This window comes from Raphanus sativus, chromosome 2 (assembly GCF_000801105.2).
Source record: "Raphanus sativus cultivar WK10039 chromosome 2, ASM80110v3, whole genome shotgun sequence".
Classification (NCBI taxonomy): Eukaryota; Viridiplantae; Streptophyta; class Magnoliopsida; order Brassicales; family Brassicaceae; genus Raphanus; species Raphanus sativus.
In genome coordinates, this window is record NC_079512.1 from 10,562,194 (window position 1) to 10,576,217 (window position 14,024).

At 30.0% G+C, this 14,024-nt stretch overlaps 1 protein-coding gene and 1 non-coding gene across 2 annotated transcripts; one reads left to right on the plus strand and one right to left on the minus strand.

The window, feature by feature from the left end:
* The first annotated feature begins 402 nt into the window (after positions 1-402).
* Positions 403-509, plus strand: LOC130508800 (small nucleolar RNA R71). Its single transcript, XR_008942978.1, has one exon. It is a non-coding gene; the product is annotated as a small nucleolar RNA R71 (small nucleolar RNA).
* A 2,486-nt stretch (positions 510-2,995) lies between these two features.
* LOC108829859 (long chain acyl-CoA synthetase 5) lies at positions 2,996-7,125 on the minus strand. Its single transcript, XM_018603451.2, has 19 exons — positions 6,890-7,125; positions 6,533-6,596; positions 6,352-6,441; positions 6,226-6,282; positions 6,093-6,141; positions 5,926-6,002; positions 5,760-5,799; positions 5,578-5,672; positions 5,271-5,438; positions 5,087-5,197; positions 4,911-4,998; positions 4,759-4,825; positions 4,604-4,679; positions 4,383-4,500; positions 4,062-4,307; positions 3,817-3,956; positions 3,503-3,685; positions 3,298-3,417; positions 2,996-3,226 (listed from the first exon to the last, which is right to left on the minus strand). Exons 1-19 carry the CDS (start codon positions 7,042-7,044, stop codon positions 3,170-3,172), a joined length of 2,001 nt encoding a protein of 666 aa, XP_018458953.2. The 5' UTR covers positions 7,045-7,125; the 3' UTR covers positions 2,996-3,169.
* Between the last annotated feature and the right edge of the window lie 6,899 nt (positions 7,126-14,024).

Here is a 14,024-nt window from a genome sequence, read left to right on the forward strand (position 1 = left end):
TGTACTGAAAGTTGGGTTCCTTCTTGTACCAGCTACCATTGCTTTTGATGAAACACAATTCTTCTTGCCCTTCTAAACCCTCAACCTCATTGACAGTAGGAGGTATCTCCTGTTGTGGGTTACCAACAAAGTTCACCTGCGCTTGTGTGGCCTTATCAGCAATGAGTGTGTCAATCTTCTCCTGAGGAGCCTTTATCTCATTCCTTGTGTTTGTCATCACCTCTACTGCTTCTGTCATGATCTCCACTGTAGACTGCATCACTCTTAATCATGTTGTCAACCAGAGCCTCTGCTTCTTCCTCAGTTCTCCCCAGAAAGAACCCATTGCTAGCTGTATCCAGTCTGGCTCTGTACTTAGGAAGAGCACCTCTGTAGAATGTGCTCAGCAAGCTCTCCTTGGAAAAACGATGGTGTGGGCACTGAGCTTGGTAAGCATTGAATCTCTCCCAAGCTTCACTGAATCCTTCCAAGTTCTTCTGTTGGAAGCTGGAGATCTCGTTCCTCAACTTAGCTGTTCTTGAGGTAGAGAAGAACTTCTCCAAGAATGCCTTTTTGCAGTCTTCCTAAGTAGTGATGGAGTCACTTGGTAGAGACTTCTCCCACTGACGTGCCTTATCCCCCAAAGAGAAGGAGAATAGCTTGAGCTTTAAAGCATCCTCTGACACACCATTAGTCTTTGACATACCACAGTAGCTGTCAAACTTATCCAAGTGATCAAATGGGTCCTCCACAGCTAGACCATGATACTTGTTGTTCTCTATGCAGTTAAGCAGCCCTGACTTGATCTCAAATTTGTTAGCAGCCACAGCCGGTGCTCGGATTCCCCGTCTAGGACCGTGGATGTTGGGGCGGTCATAAGTGCCAATGGGGCGAGCTGGTCGCTGTTGAGGCCCTTGGGGTTCAGAGGATTTTGTGGATCAGCCATCTCAGCTTCCTGTGTCTGCAGTAAAGCTTGTTGCTCTTCTTCTCTTCTTTTTCTAGCACACTCTCTCTCTAAAGCTCTGATGTCTGCGGCTCTTGGAACAAGGTTTGATGTACCTTTGCTTCTCAAGTTCATACACCTGAAAATCACAAAGAGTGAAGAAGAGAATCAGTAACTTACAAAAATAAAAATGACTTAGTCTCAAGCAAATGACTAAATCTCAATGTTCAAATCAAACTCAGAATTTGGCAACGGCGCCAATTTGATGTTAGGAGTTTTGAGGCTCCTAAGTCAAATGATAGTATAGTGGAAGTAAGTTGTCGAACCAGTTCTGAGGGACTCAAAGCAGTGAGAATGCAAGTATTTGCTTAATCTAAGTGCAGCCAATGATTGGATGAATTCTAAACTAATGATTAAAACTAATGCAAAACAGTAAAATGATACTCTTAAGCTATTGGAAAGGAGAACTCATGGGTATAGGGATTTAGACCTTGGGTGATCAGGTTTCGATCTAAGAAATGCAAATGATAAATCAAACTATCAACCTTAAGCCTAAACACAATTCTAAGCAAGCTCTATGTCTAGATGAATGCTCATTTGCTAACATATCTCAAACATCAAATGTCTTTGGTTGAATAACATGCAAGCAATCATTACTAACAAGTCTATTAGCTATCTTAGCATCTTTAACATCAAATGTCTTTGGCAAAGTACACTAAAAGCCTAGGAGAGTTGTCTCAGGCATTTCATCAAACACCTGTCGGGTGAGAAATGCCTAGAGATCACCCTTTGAGTGGCCTACTCAAATGATGCATTAAAATCACTCTACTAACAAGGAACAAGTATTATCTATACCTAAAACATCCTAGAACTAGCCTAATCACCCTAACCCATGAATCCAAAAGGTGATTACTCACTAATCTCCATGATTCCTCTTAAACCCATGATGGATTTCAGATTAATCATGTAGAGAAATAGATGAGAGATCACAAGAACAATAACAAATCAATCCAAAAAGAGATATTTTTCTTGAGAGAGTTTTGTGTTCTTCAATAGATAAAAGATTATATGCCAAATGGTGGCTACATAGTACTTAAACATTAGGTTTTCCAAGTGCAAAAACGTGCACAACAATTGTAAAAAGGTCCTTTGAAAATCATAAAATCGTGTAGCAAACAGGTGTGGAGCGGCCAAGAGGGGTCGCTCCGGCAGGTCGCTGCGGGTTGGTCGAAGAAGACGAGCGGGCTGAGTGAGTCGCTGCGCCAAGGTCGCTCCAGGAGAATGGTCACAGCGGCCAGCCAGGGTCGCTCCGGATGGATATGTCTATAGTAAATTGGTCATAACTCCTTCATTACATCTCCAAATGACTTGAAACCACTTCCATTAGAAAGCTAACTCAATTTCCTCTGTCTCCACAAAATCTTAGCAATAGAAGATTTCTTTAAGGCCTCCATACATGCTCATCTTTCACCCCCTTTTTGATCACATTGCTTCCAAATGTCTCCAAGAATTCCATGTGGTGTTCCAATACCTGATAGAGACATATGTATGCCAAATGCAACCTAAACATGTCTAAATCCTAATCTATATGATGCAAATGCCTATGAATGAATGGCTAAAACAATGCAAATATGCAAGATATCAATTTTCTTACAAAGAACAAGAGCTGTTTTCGACGAAGAATTAGAAGAAAAAGGAAGAGAAGAAGAGAAAAGAGACGTCGGTTCCTATTTTTTACAGAGTACAAGGATCCAGACCCAGCGGGCCTATTCAATATAGTATTAATCCCGTACAATGCACAGATATATTTTTGCTTCAAATAAGATCAAGTTGCAGTTATATATAAGATGTTTCATAGCATCTTGAAATGCTACTTCATGTCTTCTTTATTATACTTTTATTTCGAAAGTCTAACAAATGTGTCTAAATATCAATAAAACAGCATGTCAAACTGAAATCTTCTTAACTAGCATTTCAAAATGAAATTATACTTCCCAAAGTAGAGTGACATGATTTGTTAGTTGTTACTAGAGCATTGTAGACGGATAGGCAAAGGGAATTGACGACACCGACCAATTTATTGGGAGAGGATTTTCTTTATTAACAAACGTTAGTAGGATGTTAAGATGCTATGTAATATCTCAAGACATTAACAAAAGCTTATTTAGAGAACTTTAATGAAGAAAGGCATGCCTGATCATGGAAGAGAAAGAATATAGAATATTGAAAATATATAGTAGAAGAAATCTATTGTCCTGAACCTTGACCTTCCTTTGCAGCCTTGTACATCTCATCAATTACATTCTGTCAATAAAGAAAAAGATTTAATACCAATTTTAAGAAACTCAAACCATATAAAGTGATTTAAAAAATACTTGATAGTATTTGAGCAATTGAGGCCTCTTCTTTTTGTAGGTAGGAGTAAGAAGATCTCTTTCAATATCGAAAGCGACCGGTTCCAAATGAACAGCTCTAATGATCTCAAAACCTTTCAACTACAAATGCAAATAATTAAAAAGAAGACAAGAGAAAAGCTTCAATAAGGAAAAAGAAGAAGAAGAAGAAGAAGAAGAAGAAAACCTTTCTCTCTCTGCCAGCCTTAACAAGTTCTCCAAGTATGAATGCTTTTGCTTTTTCATTTTGACAGATAGAGTTGAAGTCTCCATCCAATCCGTTCTCCACGGCCCAGCGTTCAAGAGTTTGCTGAGCCGGGTTAACAACTGCGATAAGGAAGGACTCAAAGCTGTTCCCATACACCCATACCTATATAATAAAACAATAATATTGATGAATATCTGCTGATGATTAAAGAACAATATCAAAAAAGAATGATAAATCAATGAGCTAAACTTTTTTTTTTTTTTGAAACCACAATGAGCTAAACTTCTACTTACTGAATCAATGGCCTCTACTTGACCGTATACATTTTCTAAATTCTCAACCGCAACATACTCTCCTTGCGCTAGTTTGAATATGTTCTTTTTCCGGTCAATTATCTTCATGCTTCCATCTGGTTGCCACTCACCAACATCACCTGGTGAAATCAGCGTGAATATATATATATATAGTAAGATGGTATAAGAAAAGAAACAAATGGAGAAAATCTACATTTTGGCATTGATAATAATAGTTTAAAAACCTGTGTGAAACCATCCATCAACAAGAACCTCTTTTGTGAGGTCTTCACGTTTGTGGTACCCAGAAAACAGGGTTTTTCCGCGGATGCAGATTTCTCCACGCGGGGTACTTCCAAGAGCATCATATTCCATGTCCGGAACAGATTCCAGGCGTATATCGACGTTTGGTACAGGTGGACCAACTGTTCCAAGCATGTCCAGGTCGTCTGGGAACGTGACAAATGTTCCAGCACAGCTCTCAGTTAGACCTACACCAAGGTAACAATTCATAAGAGAAAATATACTTTTTACCTAACGAAGCTCTTTTAGGTCTAAAACGTTACCATATCCTTGTAGAACATGACAACATGCCACAACTCTAAGAAATGACTCTATATGACTAGCAAGAGGAGCTGCTCCAGATAGAATAATCCTCACATTTCCTCCCAGTCCTTGTTTAACCTTGGCAGAGACAAAGAGATTATTCGAAAAGGAGTTTTAGCTAGTGTGAAGCGTTAAAGAGTTTTAGATAAATTTTTTTATTATTTTTCTTTGAAGTTGCTACCTTGTTGAAGACAAGTTTGTCACAGAATGGAGCGGCCGCGACATGAGACTGTCCCTTCTTCATATTTCCAAATTTACTGAGGAGGTTTTCGATGTGTTAGATCAAGAAACGTCTAACACAAGTTATAGGTTACAGTCAGAGAGAGCCTGACTTACTAGGAAAATGCAACATTGAAAACCTTCTTCCTGAAGAAACCGCCAACAGATAGTTTCTGCTGCAGCCCTATTGGAGATGGGTAGCATGATAAGTTAGCATTTAAGTGGTTGAAAATATCTCAATACTGATATAAGAAAATAATCAAAAGTACCTGTGTATACTCGGTCTAAGACACGAGGAACAGCACAGAAAATACTTGGCTTTAGCTCACCAAGGTCTTCAATCAACAGCTTTACATCCTGAGGACGAAACATACATATTAATATATAAAAAAATATCATAGATGGTATATAGTATCAGATTATCAAAATTTTGAGCTGTACTCACCCCGCGCCAGAAACCAATTGAGCCACCCACTTGAATGATACATTCCTCGATAGCCAGGTCAAAGACGTGAGCAAGAGGAAGATACGAAATATATATATCCTTCTCAGTTAGCTGTGTAGAAGAATCAAGTTTAAGATTGCAGCTTTTGCTTTAGAATTATGACGAAGAGAGAGAAGAAACTCACTGATTCGTTCACACTCTGTAGGAAATGCATCACTCCAGTTGTTATAGTAACAATGCTCTCATTTGAAATTAGAACTCCCTTTGGGTCACCAGTGGTTCCGCTAGTATACATAATCGTGCATATGTCACTTTTCTTTTTAACGGGAAGGTCATATTGTTTACCTTCACCCTGCCATAGACAAAAAAAACAAAGTAAAATCAAAACTTGGTATATGTAAATGTAATAGATATCATACTATATGTGAATAATCATCATAAAAATGAAAAATATTAAAATAGTGCAAGAAATTGAAATGAAAGTCTCCTACCAGCTTCAAGAACTCATCCCAAGCATGTATTACCAAACCAAACTTTTCAGCTTCTTCTTTCTGTTCCGGTTTGACGCCACCAAAGCTCACAACAGCTTGCATTTGTAATCAAACACAGTTCACATTAGCAACACAAGCATAGAAGGTAAAATAGTGAATATGATTCGATTAGTGTGACTCACTCTTCATATATTTAGTAGAGTTTGGACATGTTTTAAAAAGCTGACAATAGAAGAAAAAGGAAATTAACTTCACAGAATAGTTGTAAAAAAAGTTACAAGAAGATTGACTTTCTTTTTCAGAGAAAACAGAGATAAACACGTGACTCAAGTGAAGGACTGAAGATACCTCAGGGATTTTCTTCTCCTCCACAAAAGCAATTGCAACCTCTGCGTGAGAAATAATGAACTCCACTGCACCGGCGCCTGTGTTCAAAACCAGACAGTTAATACGCTCGAAAGACTCGGAAGAGTAGAATCACCAAAAAAAAGTATGTTTTAGCTAGAGAAGGCAACCTAATGTATCGTATAGAGGTACACAATAGAGGCCGTGTGCATTACAGGCCTACATGAGAAGAAGTTGCACCTTTGAATCTTTAAAAGTAAAAGCAATCAAACGATAATAACAAAGTTTATATATTTAGCCTACCTCCATGCTTATGATCCATTCAGGACAATTTGCACCATAGATACCACATTTTCCTCCCTACATTTCCCACATATCAGGCAATTATGACACTGAAGATTGTATATATATATATATATGAATATTAACCTCTTCAAACCCGCAGCTGCGAAGAGAATTTCCAAGTTTAATGACTATGTCATATATTTCTTTGTATGTTTTCCACTCGTACTTTCCTGCCTGAGAAGAAGTAAAGAAATGTGAGTCTATCAACTTGAAAACATTACGCAAAAAGCTAAAATCCAAAATAAAATACAAAATACAGTAACACCTTTTCATTCACAATCTCACGTTGGCCAAGCATTTGGTTGTTTGGATATTTCTCAACAGCCGTGCTGCATGCAATATATGAAAAAGAAAAAAATTACCGAGGATGTTGTCAAGACATCAACTTGCTGTTAGAAACATCCAGAGATAGGATTCGATAATATACTTTTTAATTAATTTTTTTATCATTTCTTGATTGATATTGTGAATGTTATACCGCCGAGTCATGTTCATGTTTTCAGAACATGAAAAAGCTATTCACACAATCAAGGATCAGTACCATTAATCCCACAAAAGAATCTTCCAGAAATGACAATGCAACAATCACGGATCAAAAGTTCCACAGAGTAAGAAATCTTACCGGAAAATATCCCAACAGCTGTCGATACCATCGATCGGGTCAGGAAATCCGTCTTTGGCCAAAGTACTGCGGTAGACAGGACCAATGGATGGTTTTCCATCGGCGGCTTCCTTTGCAGCTTCCACCTCGTAGATGAATCTCTTCTCTGACGTCATCTCTGTGCTCTTTCTCTCCCTTCTCTCTGGTGACTACCGATCACAATATTTGAATCACAATATTCATGACTGAGTTCGCGGCTTAAAACCCGGTGGTGACAGAGACCGTCTCCAACTCCATTTTCTTGGTTACTGGGCCCATATTTATCCCAGTTTTACGGCCTATTTAGTCTCAATACTATGATTGAAAGCCTACTTCATATCAAAATGATACCCAAACTCATCATAATCGGATATAAGACATTTGTGTAAATACTTTGAAATAAAACATGTAAGATAAGTGATGTATACACAAAAAAAATATTTTATATCAATTAGTATACTTTATTTTAATGAGTAAAATATAAATTATCAAAAATTTATTATTATTTGATGTAATATAAATGACACTTATGTTATTTAATAGATAAACTTCTTGATATCGATCTAAAATTTAATATTTTATAAAATTATTCAAAAGTACATAAAATTTATGTACAAATTTAAACATTTATAGTAAAATTTAAGTGCTAAGCAGTAATAAATTTTACCTATAATAATCTAATTTATTTAATAATATACATGATTTTTTTGTTTTACAGATGACACAACATAAATAATAATACGTAGGATTTTTGCTTAATTTACATAAAAATAGTTTTCTTTATTTATTTTTTGCTGTACTAGGTGTTTTCCTGCACCATGTGCAGTAAAAGAATTTTAAAATATTTTTAATAGATAAATATAAATTATATTTAATTTTTTATTAATATTATAAATTTTCTTTTTTAATCAATATTTTAATATAAATTTGATTTAACTGAACACTAAAATTAAGATAAAAATAATTTTGTTTATTTTGAATTATATTCAGGGCAAATCTCCAAAATATCACTTTTTAAGTTTTTGTCACAAAATAGCACTCAAAAATAAAATGACCAAAATAGCATCCTTTTGTTTTGAAAATTTTAATAGTTATTTTTTATTTTTTAAATATTTGAATACATTACTAAAACTCCACCCTTTAACTCTAAACCCTAAGTCGTAAATTAATTAATCCAAGGGTTATAAATGTATATTTACCCTTCAATAAAACTTATTTTGGTCATTTTCCTCCATGATGATATTTTTGTGACAAAAACTTAGTTTAGTGCTATATTTGAATACATTACTAAAACCTCACCCTTTAACTCTAAACCCTAAGTCGTAAATTAACTAACCCAAGGGTTATAAATGCATATTTATCCTTCAATAAAACTTATTTTGGTCATTTTCCTCCTTATGATGCTATTTTTGTGACAAAAACTTAGTTTGATGCTATTTTTGTCCTTTTCTTTTTATATTTAAAATGTGCATGTATATATTTAAAATTATAATCTTATGTAGATTATTCTATCTATTTATTTTAATTAAATATATTAAATAAATATGTAAAATTGCATAATTATCCATAATTAAAATTAAACAATGTTTATAAAATCTGTAGATATATATAAGAAACTAATGATTTTACGATTTAATTTGATTTTATGATTTAATTTTTTTAATTTTCTTAAAATATGTATATATTTTTGAAATATTTTTATTTAAATGATATTTCGAAATTTGAAATGCTATAATTGAATATATTTATTTTAATGATGATTTATGAGTTATTACCATATTTAAAAAAATCCAAAATATAAATAGACAATAAATGTAATATATGAGTTATTACCATATTGTAAAAAGTTTACCAAAAATATAAACTAACATTAAATATAATTTTCCATGTCATATTAATTTATAAGACATGTCATCAATTTTAGTAGTCATGTCACAATTATTAATCTAGGTGTTTTCCTGCACCATGTGTAGTAATAAATTTTCTAAAAGTTAAATTTTATATTTTAAAATATAATTCATTAATATTATATATTTATTATTTTGACCAATAATTAATATAAATATCACTAATTAAGCATAAAATTAAGAGAAAATATTGTTTTATTTTAAATTATATTTAAGAATATATATGTATATATATATAATGTTAAAATCTTAGATAAAAAAATATTTATTTCATTTGGTTAAATGTATTAAATCAACTTGTTCAAAATTACTAAAAATCATATAAAATTGTATAGTTATCAAAAATATTTATATAATTTGTAGATATCTAAAAGAAACTAATGATATTACGATTTATTTTTTTTTAAAATTCAGAAAATTTAGATAATAAAAATTTTATAATTATAAAAGTAAAATTATATAATATTTCGAAATTCAAAATGTCATATTTGAATATATTTATTTTAGTGATGATTTATGAGTTATTACCATATTCTACAAAGTTTACCAAAATATAAATCAATATTAAATGTAATATATGAGTTATTGTCATATTCTAAAAGATTTCCAAAAATATATACCAGCATTAAATGTAATTGTCCATGTCATATTTAACCATATGACATGTCATCAATCTTAATAGCCACGTCACAATTTTTTGTGTGAAAACGATTGTAGAGAAGACATGTGGCAAATTACTTCTCAAATATAGACTAGGAGATATATAGAAATAAATCTAAATCATTATGGACAAAGACTAGTAGAACTTTGATGTAGGTTTTAAACTTGAAAACTAAAGCTAAATCATGATTGGTAAGATCATATAATTTAAAAAATAGAAGTGAGATAAACTCCAACCAATCATTCACATGTTCATGTTAACCAAAAAAAATTGGTAGTAAAAAAGGTTGTTATTATACACGCACAGTCGCTTCTATATTTTTTTTACTTCTATATAAATAATTCGTTCGATTATAAACTCTAGTTCTCCTTTTCATAAAATCTTCTTTTCTTTTGCTTCTTTCTTTTAGTATCACATTCTCTACGTAGATATGCAATTTTAGTTTCCATTTTATTAATTATAATATTCTGATATATTATAAGCAAGATCAAGATATATATATACAGCCGTTATATCACCTATAATTTATTATTCTGTCTATATTTTTTTAGTAACAAACGGTTCTTTTTATTAATTAAACTTGACGATCTGATTAATAGAACAATCAACAAAGTAAAGCTCTGTTATTTTGTATATGTTATTCGAATGAACTACTAATTCCTTCTATCTTATTAAAACAGAAACATTCTGTTGGACCTAACATTTATTTTGTAAGTTTTTAAATTAAATACACATTTATACTTTATAGTTAAATATACGTTAAGTCACTAATGTTCCTTTCTTTATACTACTATCCATGTTTGTAAACAATATACTTATTTCTTTATACTACTATCAATGTTTCCAAACAATATATTTTTTATACTACTATCAATGTTTCCAAATAATACAATAATTAATCTTAGTTATTTTATATCTATCATTTTCTCTTTAAAATTTTGTAGAAACGTCATAATTTCATAAATTGCAAAATAGTGAACTTTAAAATTTCGATTATAAGATTACAAATTATGAAACTATTACAATTTAAATCCAACTAGATTACATATCAGTTCAATCGGTTAGTCTCGGATTTTAGTGATTTTTTAATATGAATATTTTAAAAACATAAATTGAATTGTCAGATCTCCGGATTAACCGGTATAATCACAATCGGGTTGAATTTAAAATACTGATTTAAATGCAAAATATTTTAAATACACACTCTTTAAAAATAACCAAAGTATTTGTTATATTATTAGTGAAATTTTTCATCGTAAAATATTCCGCGCTTCAAAAGCGCGGATCAAAATCTAGTTTTTATTAAAAGAGAAGCAAAATAGTTGAGTAACCTTTAAAATGTATATTATTTACATCTATATCATTTTGCATATGTGTCATTAGGAGAATCCTTCTCAATCCTTATTAATTTTAACCCTTTCACAACTAGAAAATTTACTAAAATTGCCATTGGACTAACATCTTACATAAATTGACTACCATATATTTGGTATGGTTTTACTTTTACCTTAACTTTTCAAGATTCGTTTGACCTCATTGTTAGTAATTATATATTTATGATAATAAGGTTTATCTACGTATTAGTATAAAATGTATAAAATACGGCAAATACATATAATGTTATTGAAACAATTGACACATAAAATGATTATATCTTATACAGGTTATAAAATGTTATATTTCCACATCTTATCTTGCACATATTATAAATATTTTATTATGTATAATCGTTTTTAGTTTACTCAGTTTCAAAAAAAAAGAAAACAAAAATATTTTTTAGTTTTTCGCTGTTCACCACACTAAAAAACTTTTTATTGGTTAGATTTTTCTTTTAATATATGTTTTTAATCAAAACAAAATTAAATGACTAAAAATATAAAATGTATATATGTCAAACTCATAACAATTTTATAAAATATGCATATGACATAATAAAGGTTAGCAAACAACTTTATTAAAATACTTAAATGGCATAATGTATCAGGAAGTTTTTTTATCGATTATTTTTATATGACATCTTTTATTCATTATTACTAGAGAATTGTCTTGGATTTTATTATTACCTAGAGAATTGTCAAAATATTCCAACTTTCATAGGTCTGTCTACCATAGATTGATTGCATATGTTTTTACGTTCATAAAAAGTGAAGTTTTTGAATAATGGAAAACGTATCTTCCATGTTTTCCGAATCACATTTACAATTTATTACTATTAATATCGGTGCTATATATGGACATATTTGATTGGAATAACTTAATTTCAAATTTAAGAGAATAATTATTGTGCAATTGTGAACATATTTGGTAATAAGAATATTTATAGTAATTATTGTATTTAAAAAATATATGTCACATTAATTATTCATTAAAAGTTACGATTCCACTATTTACTCACCATGTCCTTTTCATTAGTCTTATGATACTCATTGCTTATTATTTTCATGAAGGATGTAAACAAACTTTCAACCAATTTCTTTTGATGCTAAACCTTATCAAAGAACCCAATATAGTGATATATATATAAAAATATATATAAAGATATACATATATAAACCAAATTTTTTAATATAAATCTTCAAAAACAAATTATTAAAATTATCTTTCAACTAATTAAAAATAAATAAATAAATAAACAAAATATTATTATTAATAATATATATTAATAATTATTATATTTTATCACAATAGTATGTTTTTATATTTCTATAATGTTATAATATATTTATATTGGTAATTTATTAATAAACCACTGCAATATCTCATAATCATTGAGTCACAAATATCCTGCAAATGCATCAATTTTCAAACGTTATGCCAGTCATACAAAACGCAAATAACGCTTGAAATCGCAACCACCCGCATCCGCAAACTCCTGAAACTGCAACCGCTGCGTTTGAACCAGTCGGACCTTTAGTTTATAATTTTTTTAATTTACAATGCATTTAGTTTAAATAAATAAATTTTGTGTTAGTTTCTGAAATAATAATTTTAATATATCTTTTTAATTTTATTATAATGATAAAGAGATATATCACATTTTCAAAAAACAATTGTTATCATTTTCTTCTTATAGTGATTATAGACTAAAACAATCAATTGGTAAATAATATATATGATATTATTTAAAGTGAATGGTATAATTATTCAAATAATTATTATATATTTTAGAATAATTTCTGTAAAAGTTGTTAAAAACTTTGTAGATATAAGGCATAAGTAGTTTGTACAGAAGTTTTATTTTCACAATAAAAAAAATTTAAAAATATTTACATATGTTTATTATATTTTATTATTTTATTTCTTAAACATGAGTTATAATACCATGTATATATTATATTTAATAAAATCATTAACATGAGTGGTATACAAAAAAAATATTCATATAATTTAAATAATAAAGAAATAAATTTGTACCATTTAAAATTCTCATTTGAAACATTTAAATTATACAAAATTAACCAAATGAATATTTTTAGTTATTTATGTATTAATTTTTAAAAGTTGAAAATATTTTAGGATTTATTTGAATAATTTGAAAACATTTTAGGATTCATTGTCTTAATTCTAAAACCTCTTGATTGCATTCGCTTGGTTGGTCATCCAATAAAATGAATTTATAAATTGGACTATTTAATTAAAATATGAATGATTGTGTTTAAATAAATCGATGCAATGTAAGCTATGTTTTCCATACAATTAATATTATATAATATTTTAATATTTCACTCCGCGCAAGGCGCGGATCTCATCCTAGTCACTTATACTAAAGTGATGGATACTAGGTAATGCTCTATGATAATTTATTTACTATTAATGTATATTGGACGGATGAGTCAATGCTAATTTATTTAATGTAAATAACATCTTCATCATAATACTATCAATTATATTTAGATTATAGTTATTATATAATAATGTTTACCTGTAAATAAAATTTATGTCACAAACTTACTAGATTTGAGTAATTACTTATTATAATATTTGAGTACGATTTTGTTTTAAGCTATATAAAGCCAATGGTCTTTTCAGATTTTCAAAAGGATATAAAAAGTATTTTCATATTAAAAAAACTTATTTTCACTCATTCATTTCATTCAAAGATTTCATCTCTTCACAAATTTATTTCAAATAATTCTTCTTAAATATTCCCTTGTAACAAAAATAATTCGTTTGTTGTTGATTTTGTGTGAGATTGTAATTTTGCTTCTATTAATGATATATTTTTCAAAAATTTATTCATGAAGAATTTAACATACTTATCGTTTTATGCGTTTTTTTCTTCTTGTAGCTGCTTTTCTTTATTCAGATAAAAAGTTTATTTTAATTAATTATTATTATCTTTCTATTTTTTTTATTTAAAAAATCAAATGGCACATATAAGAACTTAAGTTTTAGCTCTCAAAATAACATGAATAAAATATATTAGGATAAAAATGTGGAACCTTATCTGGATATAAGAAAACTAATTACTAAGATGGTTAAAACGGAAACAAATTGCTTGATTAAAATAAAGGAAAACAATTTTTTTTTGGAGAATATGTAGACGAAT